Genomic DNA, 23,286 nt, shown 5'->3' on the forward strand with positions numbered 1-23,286 from the left:
CTTTTTGTGCATCTTGTCCAGATTATAGCGATGAAGGACGGCTATGTGCTCAGAGAGGGAACTCTGAAGGACATTCAGACTCACGACGTTGAACTTTATGATCACTGGAAGACGCTGATGAACAGACAAGACACCGAGCTGGAGAAGGTACACTGTAAAAAATGTCTGTAGATTTTACGGTGAAAAACTGCGAAACAGAGACAGTAAAGGTAAAATGATAAATGGGTTAATTCAGTTTCAGTAACAATGAAACACCGTAAATGTATATATCAGCCGTATTACAGTTTTTTTAAACCAACAGTATTTTTTACATTTAAAAAAAAAAAATACATTACTCCACTGTAAAATACTCTGGCACCGTGTTTGTAGCTAAAATATACTGTAATATATATGCAAGCCATCATTTTTGCGTTTATTTAAAAGAAAATGCTTTTTCTCATGGTTAAATGTACTAAACACCATATATCTAGCAAAAATATACTGTAATCTTTAATGGTAAAATCAGAGGGACGTCTGGAATGCCCTGCTGCCCCCGCGATCCAGCCTCGGATAAGCGGAGGAAAATGGATGGATCTTTAATTTCTGCAGCATTTATAAAGTATTTTCTTGTCAATTATATGGTAAAACAGCGTTTCTTTTGATGGAAAAACTTTTTATTTATATGATAAAAAATTTAAATAAAATGGCAATCTTAAACATGAAATCAACAGTGCCAATATCTTTTTACTGTAATATTTAAAAAAGTTGCACCGTATTTAGTTCTGGCAACCATAGCTGCTGGTTTTTTACTGTAAACACAACAGGTTTTTTTTACACTGTAGTGTTTCATTAATATTACCCAAATGTCACAACCAGCATTTATATACAATTCATGTTCAAACCAAACAGTGTGCATCTATTCAATGACAGGAACAGCCCAGTAAAAGCTTTATTCTGTTTCTAGTAGTAATAATGTTTCTATTGTGTCTCTGTATCTGTAGGACATCCAGCAGGACAGTCAGACAACTCTAGAGAGGAAAACACTCAGACGAGCTTTTTACTCCAGAGAGGCAAAGAACCAAGTCGACGATGACGAGGAAGGTAACCGATTCACCACTTTGTTTTTGAAGTTGTCAATTTTTACAACTCATACTGTATACAAAGGTTAGAATAGTTTTGGACTTTTCATTAGTTTTTTAGTTTTAAAATCCAGTTAGTTAGGGCCCGAGCAGGCAACGACCTGCGAGTTCCCTATTGTATTTTTAATTAGTTTTTAGAGTGAGTTTGTTCGTTTTTATTAGTTTTTATTTATTGAAGATGTTTAGTTTTATTTTAGTTTTTATTAGTTTTATTTTTTTTTTATTATTGGTTGGGTGTGAGATTAAAAGAGGCCATAATAAATTTTGCCTCGTATTCCTGTATGATAAAAGTGGTGATTAGATATTGCTTTTTTTAAAGCTTGTTTTCTATTTTTATTTCAGTTAACCAAAATGTTTTTTTCAATTCTAATTTTCATTATTTCGTTAGTTTTCATTAGCTATAACAACCTTGATATAAATATAAATAAATGAATTAACAGAGGTAACAGAGATGATAAAACTTCAATCAATATTCATATCTAAAACCTGATTTTCATCCTATCAGAGGAAGAAGAGGAGGAGGAAGATGATGACAACATGTCCACGACCACCAACAGAAGATCAAAGATCCCCTGGAGGGTAAAATATCTGTACAGCTGCACACAAACTCTTCATACAGAGCTGTTCAACAGAATAATACTAAGTTAAATATTACTAGCATCATCGTTACATATCCCACTTGCCTGGTTAGTTAACTAAGTAGCAAGAGTAATATAAGATACCTTTGTCTTTTCTGCTTGCTTTTTCGACAAGTTACAATCTATGACCACCGTTTCTTTAGCTCTGCACAAGTGCATGCAACTAACAGTTCTCCTCAGTGTAGATAGATCTAATTATTACTGTTTCAGTGGGTCAGTTGATTATTTGGTCTGATAAATAATCACATACCTGCAACAAAGTGTCATGTTTTCCCTTGAATTTGAATTTATAAAGGATACAAAATTCAAGAAAATGGTTTAAATGGAACCTTTAAAGAGCAGAGCGCCACAATAAAAGACAAAACGGCAAGTAAAAGGGGGGGCAACAGATGAAAAAAGAATAACGATTATTTAAAATTCTGCTGTATCAGTGACTTCACTCCTGCCTCTGAGAAATATTTGTGGAAGTCACTTTTGAATCTGCCTTTAATTCTTCCATCTGTTCTACTCACTGTCAGGTTATGTTACTTTAAAAGTAACTTGTTTCATTACAGTGTTACCTGCTGAGAAAAGTACCTCAATAGCCGTGTTTCCTTTAGGGGGAAGAGTGGCCACCAGGAAAGTCTCAGGCCACGCCCTCTCAAAAGTCCGCTCACTCAACGTGTCTCCTTTACAAAAAGGCCCCCAGAGGGATTTACGAGACTCCGAAGGTGACATCTGGTTTTTGATCGTCTAGACGGATTAAATACGGGAGACGCAACTGTGGCCGCCGTTGCTAACTGTGCACAACGTCAGCAGCTGATCATAAACAAACCAGCATGGCTAATTATGCACAGCGTCTCCGCTGATCATAAACATCATGATTGTGAATTAACCGGCATCCCTAACTGTGCACAGAGTGTCCGGTGCTTGTTGTAAACAAACAGAGATCGCTAAGTGAACACCTCCTGCAGCAGCAGCACATACCCACTGTACTGCTACGGAGCTAACTGTTAGCCTGCAATTTGCAGACTGGACGCTAAGGGGTTAACATCCCCTCCGGCTCTGCAGCTGGGAGAGACTGCTGCAGGAGGAATGTGCCGATTCAACTCGTTCTTACTCTTCTTAACGAGCCGCCGGCCCCCGCAGCTCGTTAAGAGGAGCCGAAAAATGGCTTATTATAGCAACAAAGTCGCTAAGTTGGCAACACTGCTTCGCTGGCTTTTACAAATGTTGCGTGTTGTTGTGGTGTCGAGTACTACGTCACATCCTGCTTAGCGATCTATCCAATCAGTAACCAGGCTTTTTTCAGGGGAGAAAAAAGACCCTGCTCTTCTACCGGGACTAAAAGTCCTGACAAAAGCCCACTCTGGACGGCTCGTATTCAAATTAGGGGCGTTTCGTGGAAACAGCCCTATTACAGTATCTTTTGCATCACCAAAAATGAAAAGCCCATTGGGATTTATTATGCATGTTGGTTACATGAAACGGGAAAATGTAATATTTTACATTTACGTTAGCTTGCTTGTTATAACAAAAATGTAATCTTAGTACTTACAGTAAACTGTTAACGACTGTTGCCTCCTTCTTCTCCTCAGGTGTGCTGGTGTTATCTGTCCTCTGGTGGCTTCTTCATGGTCTTCCTCATGGTGTCCTCCAAACTCCTCAAACACTCGGTCATTGTTGCCATCGACTACTGGCTGGCTATCTGGACTAACTCCAAAACCAAAACCAATGCAGCAGCAGGAGCAGCAGAAGCAGCAGGAGCAGCAGGAGCAGCAGCAGGAGCAGCAGGAGGAGGAGCAGGAGGAGGCATGTTGGTTGGATCCAGCCTGCCGACCGTTATCAGCAGCACACTGACCACGATCGCTCCTCCAGCTGAGGTAAAATATCTACTGACAGTGGGTTCACTGATACCAGCTTTTTAAGGTTTGGGCCAATAATTTTGGATTGAAATGCAATAATTTAGGAGAAAAATGATAGTTATGGCGTTTTATTTCCAAAAGGTCAACCTCACTATGACATCATAATGTGCAAAGACATTTTCCTACACATTATTCAACGGGAAAAACTTGCATATCTATTCCATAAACAGGTGCGTAGGAGAGGGAAGAGTAGATAAAAAATAAGAAAAACACTTCTGCACACTGTCTCACTTGCAAGATATTTATTGCAACATTTTGGATACTTGACCTTCATCTAAATGGAGCTCTAGTACCCGAAATGTTGCAATAAATATTTGTCTACACAGTGTGCAGGAGTCTTGTTTGGATATTAGGCTGTTATTCAACGACATAACTCAAGAAAATTTGCTTGGATACTGAATCTTGGGTGCCCAGTTGTATAGATCTTCTGTGCTGCCGGGTTGAGGATGTGTGTCAAGCATCCACATGTTACAATGTGCAGTTTTTTTGCAGCAACATCCCTATTTCAGTTCATTTAATATCTATTTAATAGGGACAAATTCACAACAAGTATTCAGTGCAATCTATCAGCATGTATAGCTTCTGACAGTTTCAATGCACGTTCCAAGGAAAAACCAAGGGAGGGAGGGAGGGAGGGAGGGTTGGTTGGTTGGTTGGTTGGTTGGTTGGTTGGATAAATGGTTGGATGGATGGATGGATGGATGGTTGGTTGGGTGGGTGGGTGGATGGATGGTTGGTTGGTTGGATGGATGGATGGTTGGTTGGTTGGTTGGTTGGTTGGTTGGATGGTTAGTTGGATGGATGATTGGTTGGTTGGTTGGTTGGTTGGTTGGATGGATGGATCTTTATTGTTTTAAATCTTTAAAAGTCTTCATTAAATGTATATTATGAGTCTGAACAGACATGAATGCCTGGTGGAGGCATACAACTGTGAAGAGGTGATTCTATTTTGACAGTTTGTGTGTGTGTGTGTGTGTGTGTGTGTGTGTGTGTGTGTGTGTGTGTGTGTGTGTGTGTGTTTGACCCACAGAGTGACTGGTACTTTCTGATGGTGTTTATCATCCTGTGTGCGGCTGGCATCACGTTATGCCTCATCACCTCCCTCACCGTGGAGTTCCTGGGTCTCTCTGCAGCCACCAACCTGCACCACAACCTGCTCAACAAGATCATCCACGCTCCCATCAGGTGCACAAACACACACACACACAACTGGAACAAGAGGCATTATCTCATATCTATCTTTTGGGAAAACTGTGCAAAAAAAGTGTTGACACAGGTTGCTTTAAAAAGGATAAAAGACAAGCACTTCAAACATGAGTCCTGTCTCCAAGGAAACACTTAGTGATTGCACCTGAGCTGGCTTTCTGTGCACGTCCACTGCTGAGCGGGCTTTTTCTGATGATTTTATTAAGTAACCACAGTGAAGTTGAAGTAAAAAGCTCCATCAGTGTGCTCTCTCTTCATGTGATTTACTTCCTCTCTTCCACTGGGAGGAGGAAAGGTCAGATAGTGGGTTACATAACCCTTTTTTAAATGTCAGAGCTGGAAAAATATGATCCTAAATTTGTGTTTACGGTTTTATTTGGTGCATTTATTACTTCTCTCATCAGGTTCTTTGACATCACTCCCCTGGGTCAGATCCTCAACAGATTCTCAGCTGATACCAACATCATAGATCAGGTGAGGAAGATAGCTTCAAGGTCTTTTATTCTGAAAATTCAACATATTTAGATGTTTATTTAACATCTGTTTTTCTCGCAGCATATTCCTCCGACTCTGGAGTCGTTGACCAGGTCCACGCTGCTCTGTCTGTCGGCCATCGGGGTCATTTCCTCCATCACTCCAGCCTTCCTCTTAGCCTTGATTCCCCTGGCCGTGGCCTTCTACTTCATCCAGAAGTACTTCCGAGTGGCCTCCAAGTGAGTGCACGGTATATTTGTTGTAGATGAAGAGCATTATATTTGTTTTTTATACATTTAAAATACTGTGAATTTTAACCCTTTGATGCACAACATGGGTCAAAAATGACCTGCATTCATTCCCCATGTTATTTAATGCTGCTGTGTGTTTCTGTGTTCTATCTTTTGATATCAACTTGTTTTATGATTGAATATTCCAAGTATTCTTTAAATATCTTGTTTCTGATAACAGACAATTTTTTCCATTTTGCGTCTCATACTTTATGAAGAAAAGTTTTTTTTTGTATTATTACATAGCTAAGTAGCTTGCTAAGCTAACTACTTGGCTAAGTGGTTAGTTTAGCAAGCTACTTAGCCAATAAGTTAGCTGAGTAGTTAGCTTAGCAAGCTACTTAGCTAAATACTTAGCCGAGAAATTAGCTAAGTAGTTAGCTAGTTACTTAGCTAAAAAATGGATAGGGGTCACTTTAGACCCATGTTGTGCATCAAAAGATTAAACTTATCAGCTCCTGTTGGAAAGTATATGTAGTATACCTAGAGTTATATTTAATGTGTCTGATAGTAATAGTAATAATTAAAGCCGGTATTAACCACAAATAATTAGCATTGATGTATGTATGAATGCTAAATGAATATGGTCCTGACCTGTTGTAAGAGAAGAGGGCATTATACAGTTATCATAACATGTGTAATACATGAGCATACATGCATAACTAATATATACATTTTTATATATTTTTCAATCTCATATTGCTTCCTCTCTCTCAGGGACCTGCAGGACCTGGATGACTCCACACAGCTTCCTCTGCTCTGCCACTTCTCTGAGACAGCTGAAGGCCTCACCACCATCAGAGCATTCAGGTATAACACACACACACACACACACACACACACACGAAATGACCAAAAAGACACAAAATTAACAAAAAATTACTTAAAATTACCAAAAGACACAAAAAAGACACACAAAAACACAAAAAAAGACACAAAAAGACAAAAGTTACCAAAGAACGATGTAAAATGATCAAAAAAGACACAAAAATAATACCAAAATAATATATGAAATGACCAAAAGAGACACAAAATGACCATAAATTGATGTAAAATTATCAAAAAAGACACAAAATGACCAAGAAACGATAGAAAAAGACACAAAAAGACATAAATTACCAAATAACAATGTAAAATTATTTAAAAAAAAACACAAAATAACCAAAATATATATATAAAGTGACCAAAAAAGACACAAAAAAGACACAAAATTACCAGAAAATGACTATTATTTGGAGTAATATGGTGACTGTAATGCAGCAGCAATTGATACATTATTAAATACAGATCCTGAACTTAAATGCATAGAATCATCTGAACCCTACGGAGACACACACACACACACACACACACACACACACACACAGTTAACCTACATACTGTCTACATTCAACGTATTTCAGCTTTAAGGCTTTTATACAGCTGGTGTTCTTATTGTATGATTAATTTGCACTTTAGTAAATCTTTTGAAATGTATGTCATGAATACTTTCACATATCACAGGAATAGCTTTTGCACCGCGAATAAAATAATCATCCAGTCATGTTGTTTTCTGCACTCATGTCCGTTATAAAACAACAACACAGAGGCTCAGTAGTCAGCAGGACAGCAAACTTAATTGCTCCTTTCAACCTCAACAAATACCAGAACCACTCTTTACATTACCTTTCACAATAAAAGCCTCAACATCTATACTGTCTAATTGCTTAATGGAGGGAATTTAATTTTACTTAGAGCGTTTCACTCAAAGGAAACTCAATAAAATAAGTAAATAAATAAAAATAGTTCTTACACTGTATCGAATCAAATCGAATTGAATCGGATTGTAATAAAAATAGATTGTTTTTTAATCGTATTGTAACCTGTGTATCTAGATATGAACTGAATCGTTTATCACAGAGAGATGTGCAACCCTAGTACGATTTATATTCAGTCCCTGGAGGATTCTTGTGTTCCTCTGCATGCCTGACCCCCAACTACTAAAACAAAATACTTAATGGTAACATAACCCAGCCTCCCACCCACACTGTGACTGTATAAAGAGATCTGTTGAGCCACAACAACACTAATAAATGCGTCCATTAATTGAAGGGTCGAGGGTTAAATCCTCCTTCAGTGTCTATAAGTTGAAACTGAACCACATGTGCCCCTGGTGGTAAACCCTGACAATGCACGGCTTCCTGAGTGCCTGTAAAGCACTTTGCATGAATGCAGTCCATCATACAGATAATAATGATGATTAATAATACATTACATGCATGTGTATTAGTGAGTAGTAGCATTATAGATAAGAAATCTTATGCATTATGATGATGTTAGCAGTACACTATTCTCTCTAATGTGCAATATCTGTAAAATGCAAAGTACTGTCAGGAAAACAAACCAATGCAAACAATATATATTAACTAGAAAATTTCCTCTAGGGAAATTCTGAAAGGGCCACGGGGGCTACTGCCGGTGTGTGTACACTATGATGAGATTCTTCAGAGATTTCAAACAGTTAATACTAGTAATGTTATGATACTATATTATATACAAGGAGCACACCTACAACAAGCATTCCTTTTCAAGTATTTTTTTATACAGCAACCTATGACCTTTAACCTCAAAATATGTGTGTGTGTGTGTGTGTGTGAAACGTGTATCTGGAGGAGTGAGCGCTTACCCTTGTGTGTGTGTAACTAAAATCACATAAAGTTACACGTGTGTGTGTGTCTGGTTCTCTTCTTCTGTGGTTGCGGTCGACCAATCAGAGCAGAGCAATCAACAGAATTAACTGCCACCTGTAGAATATCCGGAACAGTGACAGCAGAGGTGAACAGACTGGAATTTCTGGCCTCGAACAGAAAGCATTTTTGGCAAAACCATAATACCTATCATTGACCCGACTTCACTTTGAGCGTCCTGAGTTCTTCCTGAACGTCTACATATGTTTTTCGTGAAGAAAAATGAAGAAATAGTTTTGTATGGGCGATCTGAAAAACTGTTAAATATGCTTTTCTCCAGAAATCTTCCTGCGTTTTTAATATGGGAGCCAATGAGGCTGTTTGTGCGTGTTGGTGGCGCATCTGTGCGTCCTATGCCCAAACTATAACTCTGACAGCTTTACCAGAGGATTGTGAGTGAGAAGACACATTTTCCTACGTTTCTATGTATAAATTATTTCTGAAGAGTGGAATTTGCGGCCTGGATTCTGTTTTTTTATATCTACAGTCATGGAAGAAAGATATTAGACCACCCTTGTTTTCTTCAATTTCTTGTTCATTTTATCTTATCTCATCTAGTATTAGTGGTTGCAGCGTCTAAGTTTTAGTTGTAGTTTTCCTGCAGCAGTTTCTCTTTGTATTTCTGTCCTCACTCTCTTTCCCATCGTCGGTGTAATCCAACATTAAACAGCTCTCACGCTGTTTTTCTCCTCTCCTCCCCGAGGACTTCCTCACACACACACACACACACACACACACACAAATATACACTGAGAGACTCGCACACGTAGACAGAAACAGTGAATCTGGTGTAGAGACAGATTCTTGGCAATCATTGGACGGTTCCCATTATCTTTACCCACTGGTCTCCCTCCAAACCCAGTCTGGTTCTGACTAACTACTGGACATGATAATGAAACCTTAAGGTTATATTACCTTTTATATTCTATATTTTGTCGATTTTTGCTTTGATTGTATTTGTCTATTTAATTGTGTATATGTGTATATGTGTGTGTGTGTGTGTGTGTGTGTGTGTGTGTGTATGTATATGTATATATATATTTACACACACCCTCACTTGAAGTGGCCCTCAGTTCAACTACATGCATTTGAGCATGAAATCTTAAAAGTGCAGTGTAAAAATGCACAAAATGACTTCTTGCAATTAATGTTGGTCTGCTGTTCTTGCACTAAAAAAAAAGAAATCACAGTAAGTGGTTATTTTTTATCTGCTTCAAACCTTTTATATTCCTATTTATACTGTTATACATGCATTTAAGCATGAAATATGTTAAGTTACTGCACTGTAAACATATTTAAAATTGTTGATTCATCATATCTGGTTAAGTGCACGCTCCTATATGTGGCCCTGTGGTAGTGAACATGAAAAATTGTGGCCCCCTGCAGCATTTAAGTTGCCCATCCCTGACATATATATACTGTGTGTATATATATATATATATATATATTTTTTTTTTTTCCCCCATTTTTAACACAGAGAAGTCTGTAGCTTTATTCAAGGTAACAATGCACATCATAAGGTCTCCATTCAGCTGCTTTACATCCTGTTCAAACCCTCCAGTTGTTCAGAGGATGCTGCGAGTTCAGAGGCCAGAAACATGAAGAGGAGCGTCTTTTAGACTAATGGAGGAATGTTTTGTGTGTTTTGTGTGTCTGTTAAATGTTTGTTTCAGACACGAGGCTCGTTTTAAACAGCGCATGCTGGAGCTGACGGACACCAACAACACGGCTTACCTGTTCCTGTCTGCTGCCAACCGCTGGCTGGAGGTCCGCACGGTGAGCAACTGTTTCATTTTTATTTATTCTCTCACATATCACACATACTGTGGAACAGGAAGCCACTGCTGCACAAATATATAAGTTGAATTTTGGTTCTTCAGAAAGGTTTTGTTAAGATGTCAACCCGATCTGAGTCCCATGCCTCATCTGTTCCTCTTTTTCAGACACTTCAGATACTTGTTCATGACATCAATATCCCTCAAATATGTGTTTTTATTTATAAGGTATATTCGGATCAGGAAAACTTTCGACTCTTATCCAACGCATCAATCTTTAGATCTTCATCCTCCAAGATTTCTGACATGCAGAGGTCAATTTATTGTTCAATTTAGGAACTAAATTATGGAATAAAAACCTTTTCCCATCTGGCTCCATCTCTATAAAATGTTTCTAAAAGCTCATTTAACTGCTGGTTTAAAATTCTAATTCATACAAAAATACACTTTTATATCATGTTCATATTCTTGTTTTATATTGTTATTTTTGTTGTTGTCATTATAACTTGTTTTTGATGTTATATAAGTTTTTTAAGGCTTTAACCGTCTGAAATCTTGGGCCAATTTGTCCATTGAAAAATCTGTGAAAAAATGTTCACCATGCCATGTTGGTATCAGTTTTTTCAGCGTTACCTCACCTATATGTCCTGATAATTAATGTTTAACTTTGACTTACTTGATCAAAATTTTGAACCCAAAAGAAACAAAAGAAAACATAAAATCTGATCTTGAAAATTATGTTTCAAAACACAGAAATGTACTTGTTGCAAATATGAATACAGGTTGCAAATATAACATATAGCAGGTAAAATGAGGATAATATCTAGTTCTATATTTTATACTAAATATATTTGACATTATCTCCATTTAATTTTGTTTTGTTTTTTGTTTGTTTCTTTTTTTCCTTTGTCCATTCTGTATTTTATTGCATTTTTGCACTTTTATGTGAAGCACTTTGGTGCGGCTCAGCCGTCTGTAAATGCGCTATATAAATAAATTTGACTTTGACTTTGACTCCAGTTTTACTTGGCCGAATATCATCAAAAAAAATCTAGTATGGAGTTTCAAGCCAGAACTTTAGAGGGAAACTGATGGAGAGACTCAATGTTGCTTCATTTTTATGTCTTCACGTCATTAAGAAGTTAATGTGCAGGTTGTTTCATGGACTCCAGAGGGTTAAATTCTAATTCTAACTGTGCAAATAAATAAACCTAAACCTAAACCTCTTCCACTTGGTTTATTAGTGATTCAGTTCATTTGTCCTGTGAGTAAACATGTCTTGTTTCTCTTTCTTTCCCCAGTTATTTAATTATTATTATTTTTTTTTAAATCATAATTATTGCTATTATTATTGTTATTATTTTTTCTTGTATGTGCCTTCTTGTTCTATGTTGTTCACCGTTTGTAAATTAACAAAATGTGCAATAAACATATGTTAAAAAAAAAAACAAACATGTAATTTCCTCCTGCAGGACTACCTGGGAGCAGTGATCGTGCTGACAGCAGCAGGGGCCAGTATCTGGGGCTCCGGCTCCTGGCTGCCGTCTGCAGGCCTGGTGGGCCTCGGACTCACCTACGCCCTCACTGTTAGTCTACTCTTTAATATGTTATATTAATGATGATTTGATGATTTTATATCACTGTCGTCTAACACACTGAAAAAAATTGGAGTGACATTTACTTAAAAAAAGCTAGGCACGTTTTTCCACACAGGAAGTGTTTGTAATCTTTACTCAGGCTGTTTCTAGGTAATATTTATTAAATAGAACCACTTTAAAAAAAAAAAAAAATACACAAGTAAATTGCAGATTCACTGATGTCCCTCAATTACATTTTACTTGGCAATGAACTGGTTTAGTGAATATTACTTGGAACAAATGATTCAATTTACATACAAAACTGAGGACACATAATAACAAACAATCACTAAGTAATGCACAACATGAAAAACTGCTTTTTCAAAGTAAAAGCACTGAATTCGTATATCTTTGTAGAATTTATAAGAAGATTGAAATAATAATTACAGGGCGGAAAAATCTTTTTTTTCAGTGTACCTACTTATAGTCCTGGAAAAAATGATAGACCACTCTTGTTTTCTTCACGTCATTGTTCATTTTAATGTCTGGTACAAGTAAAGGTACATTTGTTTGGACAAATATAATAATAACAACAAAAATAGGTCATAAGAGTTTAATTTAAGAACTGATATCTAGAGATTTAATATGGTTTTCTTGATGATGATTTGGGTGACAGAGAGCTCCTAGTTGGGTTATTTCCACCATTTTCACTGTAGATATCAACATTATATTGACAATGGAGACATGATCCGGTCCCTGTGTCCCTGTGCAGGTCACCAACTACCTGAACTGGGTGGTGAGGAACCTGGCGGACCTGGAGGTCCAGATGGCGGCTGTGAAGAAGGTCAACAGCTTCCTGAGCACCGAGTCTGAGAACTACGAGGGATCTATGGGTAACTGAGTTCTTGTTATCAAGCATCAATCCAGTCTGATGGATTACATGGAACTGGCATTAAACCAGGGGTCTCAAATTAGCTGGGGCCCGCTGGAGGCAGTATCAAAATGACCAAAAAAAGACACAAAATTACTAAAAAAAAGACACAAAGTGACAGAAAAAAAACGAAATTACTTTAAAAAAAGATACAAAATGACCATGAAAATGACACAAAATTACTATTAAAAAAAAGACACAAAATGATAAAAAAAAGACACAAAGTTACTAAAAAAAGACACAAAATGACAAAAAAAAGACACAAAATAAGTGATAAAACACTAAATTACTTTAAAAAAGACACAAAATGACAAAAAAGACACAACATTATTTACAAAAAGACACAAAATGACAGAAAAAAACTAAATTACTTAAAAAAAAATAAACAAAATTACCAAAAAAGATACAGAATTTCCCAAAATACTCAATTTTTTTTTAAAAAGAGACACAAAATTACCAAAAAAAGTAATTAAAGGGACCTTCCACACACAATACGGTAAAGTACCATTCATATAAAACTCACATTAAATTTTCATATCAATGTGGAGGCCACAAAATATCATCACGAGGCATTAAACATTGAATTAAACGATACAAGATCAGACAGATCATCTGACTTTGCAGAATTGCAGAGAAACTGTATGTTTTTATAAACATTTCATAATGACCGCGATAATAAGAGAAACCACATCGTTGGCGCTTATGAATTCACTTGTCAGATCTGATTTCTCAGACTGTAAAAAGTGTTGGGAAGTATCTTACTGCTGCATTCCTGCACGTCCAGATCAATTTGTTTCTAATATATCAGCTATACAAGCAGCAGCTCTAAAAAACAAGAGTAAAAAAACTTTAACATCTGCAGTTTAACAGGATAAAGTCAGTAAATACAGTCATGGAAAAAATGATTAGACCATTTCTCTTCAATTTCTTCTTCATTTTAATGCCTGGTACAACTAAAGGTTCATTTGTTAGGACAAATATAATGATAACAACAAAAATAGCTGATAAGAGTTTAATTTAAGAGCTGATATCTAGACATTTAACGTGGTTTTCTTGATAATAACCAAAATCATTATCAAAAAATGTACCTTTAGTTGTACCAGGCATTAAATTAGCAAGACATTGAAGAAAACAACAGTGGTCTAATAATTTTTTCCATGACTTTAGATTAACTCTATGGAGTTTTGGGCTATTTTGTCCATTTTTGAATCATTTTCATCCTGTCTGTATTCACCACTCGAAAACTGTTTAAATGCCATGTTGGTATTTTTTTTCAGCACAACCTCACCCATATGACCTAATAATAATATTGTTTTTATTCTGACTTACTGGATCAACATTTTGAACCAAAAAGAAACAAAGAAAAACCAACATGAATGTGATCTTGTGATTGTGTGTGATCCTGTCATCAACTCTGGTTTTTATTCTAGTGGGACTCTATTTTATTTGTGTCTTGTGTGTTTAGTGTAACAATTTTGGTCTTTTTTTGGTAATTTTCTGTCTTTTTTAGTCATTTTGTGTCTTTTTGTGTCTTTTTTATTCATTTTGTATTTTTTAGTCATTTTGTATCTTTTTTGGTCATTTTGTGTCTTCTTTTAGACATTTTGTGTCTTTTTTAGTAATTTTGTGTCAATTTTAGTCATTTTGTATCTTTTTTTTTGGTCATTTTGTGTCTTTTTGTGTCTTTTCTGCTTTTTTTTTACGTGTGGATGTGATGAAGAAGTCCAAAGCATGACTTCTTCTTCAAGACACAAAAAGACACAAAATGACCCAACTTTTGGTGACTCCAGAGAGTTAAATGTCACCTTCCATGTACAATTAGACATAAAATTTCATAAATTATACACACATCACAACCCAAAATGATTTTTTTAAGGTAAAACGAGGCAAGTTGTGTTGATTTATATGATAACAGAACGACCTGTTCCAATGATAGAGCGTGTGTGTGACGTAAATGGGTTCATGCCAGTGTGTGTGTGTGTGTGCGTGTGTTTGTGTGTGTGTGTGTGTGTGGGCAGTTTCCATTTTTGCAGTAGTGTTTTGGTTCTGTGGGATGTGCTGTTGCCGTGGTGAAATACAAATGCTGCTGGAACTTTTTCCTGCCAGGACCGACAATAAAACAAAGAAAGCTTATCTTATCTTCAATATTTTAACTTTGCTGCACTGAGATTACTAATATCTTATATTTCAGTTCTTGAACAAAGAAGAAAAAGTCTTTAGTGAATCTGTAAAAAAAAACAACCTTTAATCACAAAACAGAGCAGCTATTTGGAGAAACATAACCAAAACAATGCCTGATTTTGAGGGATGACTGAAAAAAAACAGACAAAGAAAGTGAAAAGAAGCCAAGAATTAAAAGATTCATTATCATTACACAAAAAAAGTTAAAGAAACCAGTTTTTTTTTCATTATTACAGGTTGAGAAAGTTGAGTTAGAAATAAGGCTTCCCTCTCTCGGTCTCATTTAAAACTCATTCTTCTCACTGACATATTTCCTAATAAGAAAACAGATAATAAAACCAAGACTTATTTTAGATTATTAATATCTAATATTATCTAATATCCAAATAAAATCCAAACTGAACCAAACTTTTTCAATTCTCGGAACATAAAAGGAAAAATCTTTCAAAAGATCTTTAATCATGAAACGGAGCAGATGTTTTTGGGAAACAAAACCAAAACAGTTCCTGTCAGTTTGAAGGATGACTGGAAAAAATAACAAAGAAAGTGAGTCTGTTTCAAGATTAAAAGAATCAGAAAAATGTTGGAAAGTTGAGTGAGAAACAAGGTTTCTATCTGTGTGTCTCACTGACTTATTTTCTTATAATAAAACATATAGATAGTTCTATAGATCTTGACATAGAGTCAAAAGCAGCTTTAATCATGAAGCAGTGCAGATATTTCGCGAAACATAACCAGAAAAAAATCCAGATTTTGAAGGATGACTGGAAAAAAACAAATACAGAGGGAAAAAAGCCAAGAAAAAAAAAGATAGAATGAAAAATGTCTTTATTTCAAGATTTAAAAATTAGAAAAAAGCTGGAAAGTTGAGTAAGAAATAAGGTTTCTATCTCTCTGTGTGTCTCCTTTAAGGCTCATTTTTCTCTTTTATTTAATCAGGGTAGTTCCACTGAGTTAACTAATATATAACTGAGTCAACTCAAATCACAATGAAGCAAACCTTTTCAATTCTTGAACAAAAAAAGGAAAAATCTTTAGTGAATCCGTCAAAAAAAAGGACCTTAAATTATAAAACAGAGCAGATATTTGGGAAACATAACCAAAAAAATAACAGATTTTGAAGGATGACTGGTAAAAGAAATCAAAGACAGTGAAAAGAAGCCAAAAAAGAAAAAGATAGAATGAAAAAGCTCTTTATTTTAAGATTTAAAAATGAGAAAAAGGGGGTAATGTTTAGTTAGAAATAAGGTTTTTATCTCTGTTTGTCTCCTTTAAGGTTCATTTGTCTTATTGACTTATTTTCCTATAATAAAACATGGAGACTTTTCATTATTTTAGCTTTTATTTAATAAGAATATTGCCACTGAGATTACTAATATATAATGGAACCAAAAAAACTGAAACAAACCTTTTAAATTCTCAAGAAAAAAGGAGAAATCTTAAGTAAATTCATCAAAAGCAGCTTTAATCATGAAACAGAGTAGATATTTAGCGAAACATAACCAAAAAACATTCCTGATTTTGATGGATGCCTGGAAAAAAAATCATAGACAGCGAAAAGAAGCCAAGAAAGAAAAAGATAGAGTGAAAAAGGTCTTTATTTCAAGAATACAAAATTAGAAAAAAGTTGGAAAGTTGAGTTAGAAATAAGGTTTCTATCTCTGTTTGTCTCCTTTAAGGCTCATTTGTCTCACTGACTTCATGTTTTACAGTCAATGATCCCAAATCCCCAAACCCCCCCTCCTCTCTGACATCATGGAAGCTTCCAGTGAATTGATAAAAGTTAAAAAAAAAAAAAAAAAATGTAGGGAGGTAGCGACAAGAGAGCCCTGCAGCAGAATTATGACATTCTTATCTTGTTACCACAGTAATATGAATAATGTGGCAGGTTTCCTACAGAGCTGAGATGTTACATCACTTGAGTCGAGATTACACTTTATTACTGGAAATACTGTGTTACAGACTGGAGGAATGGAGTTTAAAAGAAATTCATATTTTAGACATTTACTAGACATGGAGGTTCTAATGAAATATGCTGCCCAGTTGCATTATGGGAAGTGTAGGATCTACTATAACATTTACTTTTACGTTACTTTTTCATTTTAAAATGCATAAATTTTGCTTGCATCTCCTAAGGTTGTGACAATTTGGTTTCCTTCAGATATTATACTAGGGTGACAATTATTTATTGCTGTTTTTAAGTACAGCAAAACTGCAAGCAATGCAACTCTGATATGACCTTTATTTATTTATTTATTTATTTATTTACTGTCTCTACACTTAATTAGAAAAAGTCGGATTATAGATTGATGCATATTTCAAAAAAAAAAAATACACATATTTTAATTCAGTCTTAATGACTTTTATCTCAGCAGCATCATATATACTGTCATGGAAAACATTATTAGACCTTTGTTTTCTTCAATTTCATTTTAATGCCTGGTACAACTAAAGGTACATTTGTTTGGACAAATATAATGATAACAATAAAAATAGCTGATAAGAGTTTAATTTAAGAGCTGATATTATTACTATCATCAAGAAAACCATGTTAAATGTCAAGATATCAGCTCTTAAATTAAACTGTTATGAGCTATTTTTGTTATTTTCATTATATTTGTCCAAACAAATGTACCTTCAGTTGTACCAGGCATTAAAATAAACAAGAAATTGAAGAAAAAGGGTGGTGTAATATTTTTTTTTTTCCATGACTGTATATATACTGCACAGAAAAGTGGTAAATGAAATATACTTGTACATTAGAATTAATAAAATATAAATAAATAAAATATATACCAAACTGCTGCAGATGCCTAAGGTCAACTAGGCCGTCACATATTGGTTTTCTATTTTTTAAAATGGGTAATATCTTGCTTCTTTCTTATTCTACTGTCAACAGATATGATGCCACATTACTCACAGACTACCAAAATAAAAGCACTGAAGCCTTTTACATTTTTTTAATAATATGTGCAAAGCTTTTGCTAACTGCTGGGTCAGACAACTGGCACATTTTCACATTTTATTTTCCAGAGTATTTGACCTCCTTTGCATTCCAGCAGCCTGCAGCCAGACTTTTACAGCACACTGTGTCTTAAAGCTGCAGAGAAGATACCACTATCATTTGAAACTAGAAGGAGGAATCAGTTGGTAATAATGGTGTCATTATATGAAAATGTATTACAGTGTAGCTTTTAAGTGGTGGATAAATATCACCGTTCCGCGCAGATCGTCCAAGTTTGCAGAACTTTGCAGAGAAACTGTGTTTTTATAAACGTTTTTATACGTTCGACTGCAATAAGAAGAGAAACCACATCGTTGGCGCTTATGAATTCTCTTGTCAGATCTGATTTCTCAGACTGTAAAAAGTGTTGGGAAGTATCTCACCGCTGCATTCCTGCACGTCCAAATCAATTTGTTTCTAATATATCAGCTAAAAAAGCAGCAGCTCTCCTCTAAAAAACAAGAGTAAAAAAACTTTAACATCTGCAGTTTAACAGGATAAAGTAGAAGATACTGGTGTCATATGAAACTAGAAGAAGGGCCATTATCTGTTGGTACCAAGGTTATTATAGATAACGAAAACTGGAATCGAAAAGACATTTTCGTTAACTGAAATAAAAATAGAAACGATTTAAAAAAAAAAAAAAAGGTTAACTAACTAAAACTGTATTTTGTGGTGACAAAACTAACTAAAACTAACTAAAATTATAGTGAAAATGTCCTTCGTTTTCATCTTTGTCAACTTTTTTCATACGTAAACCTTTTTGGTTGATATGAAATCTATTTCATCTATCTGGTTTTATGACTTAATAAACTTATTGGGGCTGAGATGGATCAGACAAAGGAAATAAAGGAAACATTTATTGTGACCTTAATGAATCTCGCACCCAACAAATACCCCATTACAAAAAAACTAATAAAAACTAAACTAAAACTAAGCATTTTCCAAAAAATAAAAACTAATTAAAACTAGCAAACTCACTCTCAATACTAATTAAAACTATCCTTCCATCCATTTTCCTCCACTTATCCGGGGCCGGGTCGCGGGGGCAGCAGACCAAGCAGGGCATTCCAGACGTCCCCCCCCTAATTAAAACTAACAAAAAAATAAATAAATTGACAACGAAATTAAAACCAACACTAATGAAAAATCCAACACTATTATAACCATGGTTGGTACCAATGGTGTGTGATATGCAAGTTAATAACAGTGTAGCTTTTAAGTGTGGGGTTAAACATCACCGTTTTAAGTACTAATATTCTACGGTTGTGATGTCAGTGGGGAAGCTCAGCAGCACTTTAATAAGACAACTCTCCTTCTGTATATCTGCAGTGTTATGATTTGGTCCATATGGTCTATATGCTGCTGTTTACACCAGACGGCTCTGTAACATAGACAACCAGCCACTCTGTTTCTCTTACACTACAGACAGAGTTTTCCAGTGTTTTCTGCTCCAGGAATAAACCCTCCTGTCTCTCTCTCTCTCTCTCTCTCTCTCTCTCTCTCTCTCTCTCTCTCTCTCTCTCTCTCTCTCTCTCTCTCTCTCTCTCTCTCTCTCTCCCTGCAGACACCTCTCAGGTGCCTGAGAACTGGCCCCAGGACGGTGAGATAAAGATCCAGGACCTGTGTGTGCGCTACGACCCCATGCTCAAACCCGTCCTCAAACACGTCAACATGTACATCGAACCAGGCCAGAAGGTAATTAGCACCAAGCTGTGAGGAGAGCAAGTATCAGCGTGCAGCATCACGGTTAAAACTGTTAAAATAACAAGTAGAGTGTGGAATGGACGGCCAGTAAGACCACTGGGGGTTTTGTTTAAATGTGAGTTTTCCTTTGAAGTCGCAGCCAAGTGTCTCCATTAACCTGCCAGCTGACACTTGGAGACCAAACTCGTCCTCACGTGTCGTCTAGCTGCCACTCTGTTGTCACACAGGTGCCTGATGTCTCACAGCGGTGTCACCCTGCAGCTTATTGCCTCTCTCTGTTCTCTCCCTCAGGTGGGAATCTGTGGACGCACCGGCAGTGGGAAGTCCTCTCTGTCCTTGGCCTTTTTCAACATGGTGGATATTTTTGAAGGTGAGTCTGTCTCCTGTTTGCCTGGGTATACCCATACTGCCTTGCACGCTCGATTTCATTTCAAACCTGCAGGCGGTCTGGCAACTACGGCTGTTTCTTAGCCCTGTTTTAGGGATCCAATCACAGAACGGGGAGGGACGGCAAGACGATGACGTGTACTACTGGACAGATGGAAGCTTGTAGTTTTGTAGTTTTCTTACAGATCCAACATGGCTGCAGCAGACACGGAACTGTCTTTGGATCTAGCTGTAGACAGTGTTCTAGATAGTTTAGAGCCAAAGTTGATTTTAAAAGAAGAACAACGTTTGACTTTAAACTCCTGTTTCACCACCAAAAAGGATGTTTTAGTCTTGCTTCCGACAGGATTTGGCCAAAGCCTAATCTACCAACTAGCCCCGCTACTGCTCGCTGCTGTAACCATGGTGATCTTGCTACGAGCCGGGGGACAGCGGAGCCGCCCAGAGACCCCCAGCAGCTCGTCTATTGACCATAAAATCAGTGGATGTGTGTGGCTGAATGACATGAGGGGGAATAAGGCGCAAAAATAAATAATCTTGCAGAAAGCGGGAACACACACACACACACTGCCGGTAGACTGTGAGCTGAAACTACGGAGCAGCCAGAGTCAGAACATGCTGCAGAAAAACGTTGCAGAATCGGAATTGAGCATTTTAGTCCCAAAGTAGAGATGGGCTAGTCTGGCTATGTAAACATCAATTTCTGTCGCTCTACATACGTCGTCTGGTATAACTGATTCGATTGGCTAAGAACTACGTACATTAGACATAGACATAGCCATTCTAAGCGCCCAATAAATGGCTCTGGAGGATCTTAAACCACGCCTCCTCTACGGAGAAATGAATGACTGGTTTCCAGACTAATCTCATTTGTGACAGTAAGAGAGAGAGAACGCTGGTTATTTCCACTTTCATCTTCGTTTCAGCTTCATCTTCCTCTGGTTGAGTATGTTTATGTCTCATTAAATGGAGTTAATCTCCTGTCTGTTTGGGAACATTGTCCAAGGATTTCCCTCAGGGTTTACCGCCTTGAGGAGCTCTTGACCCCACGAATCCCATTTTACCCAAAAAAAACCCTCTCGTCTAGGTCTTTGAATTGTCATGTTCCTTCTTGGCCATTTCCTCTCATCCACTTCTAAGATAAAGAAGATACTTCAGAATAAATTGCCGTTAGACAGGAGGGCACTTATATGCTCTACAATGATTTAATAGATCATAAGTTGATAGCTGAAAACCTTTAAAGAGCAGCTGGTGGACTGGTAGTTCAGTCAGGACCACTTTAGTCAAAGAAAACCATCTGCAGTTAGATATACGGTGGTATATTTCTGTTCTGGGACCTCCCTGCTGGTGCTTTTGACAGTTAGAGCTGAATACACACCACATCATGTGTTGCAGTGATTATCATGGGGTTATTTGTCTGTGTTTGTGTCAACAGAACACATTTACTTTAAGTTACTAGCAAGGATGCAAGATCTATCAAAATAATGGGTTTTAAACTGGTGCAAAAGGCTGAATCGAGTGACGATATGAAATATAATGGTACATTCCAATGTGTTGTGTTGAAACCAGTCTGAGTGGTGAAATGCAGCCTGTTGCAACAAAAATCTAGAATAACATCAGCTTTATCTTTAACCCTCTAAAGTCCATCTATTTATTGAAAATACACGTTTTAATTACAGTAATAACTTTATTTATATATGATATGTAGACAAGCTGAGAAAGCCAGTTGAAGTTCAATCATAGGAGCTTTCACAGTGTGACATTTATGTTTCTAGACCATTTTTAAATTGTGAATTTTCTTTCTACAATGAAAACTATTACTATTTTTAATTTACATGCAAATAGACAGAGACTTTTGTAGTTTTATTATTTATAATTTTTTCTTCTGTTCCATAGAAACCTGTGTCTTTTTGGGTTCCTGGCAGCTTTATACTTTGTTAATTAAAATAAAATGAAAAATCTGACTGATAGCCAAGTTTGTGTGGAGAAAAAGGAGCCATGCATGTGATGTAAGGGCAGACTGAAAGATGCTAAACAGAGACAGAAATGAATGCATAGGAAGTTGACAAATTTGAACCAAAATCTCCTGGACTTCAGAGGGTTAAAAGATCAGGAACCACCAAACACAGACGGTCTGCTCTAAAGTTTATCCAGTAAGTTATATTTGGACTCAGTTGCAGACAAACGTGACGTCCTGAAGCCAAACACAGTCATTTTTAGGTGGAGGTGATTTAACATCAGATCTCTTAATGGGTTTTGGTGAAAGCGAAGCTCTGCTGAAGTTAAATGAGTCATCTGGACTCCTTAAGGAGACGTTCTGTGTCATGTCTGGTGTCTCCTGTTGTCTGTTTATGTTCCAGTAAATATTTATCTAAGCGTCCTCCTTGTGTTTCAGCTCTTTAAACACTGGAGCAGTTCTCTCTAAGTGATGATCTGAAGTCTTTTTGTTCTCCGTGTGTGTCTCAACTGTTAAATACTGTTAAATACCTGAGAGGACCAGACACAAGTAGCTTCTCTATCACAGGATTCAAATAGGGAGAGAACAGACAGAAGACCTGGAGCCTTTTATCCTCCAGACAGTTCATAGGCTGCAGTCATACTCCTCCTCCATCTTCTCCTCCTCCTCCCCCTCTTCCACCATCTTCTCCTCCTCCTCCTCTCCTCCACCTCCTCCTCCATCTTCTCCTCCTCTTCCTCCTCCTCCATCTCCTCCATGTTCTTCTCCTCTTCCTCCTCCTCCTCCTCCTCCTCCATCTTCTCCTCCTCTTCCTCCTCCTCCATCTCCTCCATGTTCTTCTCCTCTTCCTCCTCTCTCCTCCTCCATCTTCTCTTCTTCCTTCATCTTCCTCCTCTTCCACCATCTTCTCCTCTCTCCTCCTCTCTCCTCCTCCTCTTCCTGCTCCTCCGCCTCCTCCATTTTCTTCTCCTCCTCCTCTTCCTCCTCCTCCTCCTCTTCCACCATATTCCCCTCCTCCACCTTTTTCTCCTCCTCCATCTTCTTCTCCACCTCCTCCTCCTCTCTCCTCCTCCTCCCCCTCCTCCTCCATGTTCTTCTCCTCCTCCTCTCCTCCTCTTCCACCATTTTCTCCTCCTCCTTCTTCTCCTCCTCCCCCTCCTCCTCCATGTTCTACTCCTCCTCCTCCTCCACCTCCTTCATCCTCCTCCTCTTCCACCATCTCCTCCTCTCTCCTCCTTCTCTCCTCCTCCTCTCTCCTCCTCCTCCTCCTTCTCCATCATTATTTTGTCATGTAACAGTTTCTTAACAACTTTATTTTCGTCTTCAGGGAAAAGAACTTAATGTTTCATATTTTAAAAACAGCACAATGTGTCTTTATTTACAGCCTGACAGTTAATTATCTGCATGTAAG

At 37.0% G+C, this 23,286-nt stretch overlaps 1 protein-coding gene across 2 annotated transcripts in view; it reads left to right on the forward strand.

Moving 5' to 3' along the window:
- Positions 1–23,286, forward strand: part of abcc9 (ATP-binding cassette, sub-family C (CFTR/MRP), member 9) — a 90,098-nt gene that overhangs the window by 58,604 nt on the left and 8,208 nt on the right. For both annotated transcript variants that reach the window (XM_059325778.1, XM_059325779.1), the window contains 13 exons: positions 22–147; positions 981–1,080; positions 1,624–1,697; positions 3,334–3,618; positions 4,691–4,845; positions 5,271–5,340; positions 5,422–5,579; positions 6,348–6,440; positions 10,030–10,132; positions 11,604–11,717; positions 12,481–12,601; positions 19,392–19,522; positions 19,823–19,901. In XM_059325778.1, the coding sequence (XP_059181761.1) occupies positions 22–147; positions 981–1,080; positions 1,624–1,697; positions 3,334–3,618; positions 4,691–4,845; positions 5,271–5,340; positions 5,422–5,579; positions 6,348–6,440; positions 10,030–10,132; positions 11,604–11,717; positions 12,481–12,601; positions 19,392–19,522; positions 19,823–19,901 (1,609 nt within the window). The remainder of the gene's footprint in view (positions 1–21; positions 148–980; positions 1,081–1,623; positions 1,698–3,333; positions 3,619–4,690; positions 4,846–5,270; positions 5,341–5,421; positions 5,580–6,347; positions 6,441–10,029; positions 10,133–11,603; positions 11,718–12,480; positions 12,602–19,391; positions 19,523–19,822; positions 19,902–23,286) is intronic.

Source organism: Centropristis striata, chromosome 22 (genome assembly GCF_030273125.1).
Source record: "Centropristis striata isolate RG_2023a ecotype Rhode Island chromosome 22, C.striata_1.0, whole genome shotgun sequence".
NCBI lineage: Eukaryota > Metazoa > Chordata > Actinopteri > Perciformes > Serranidae > Centropristis > Centropristis striata.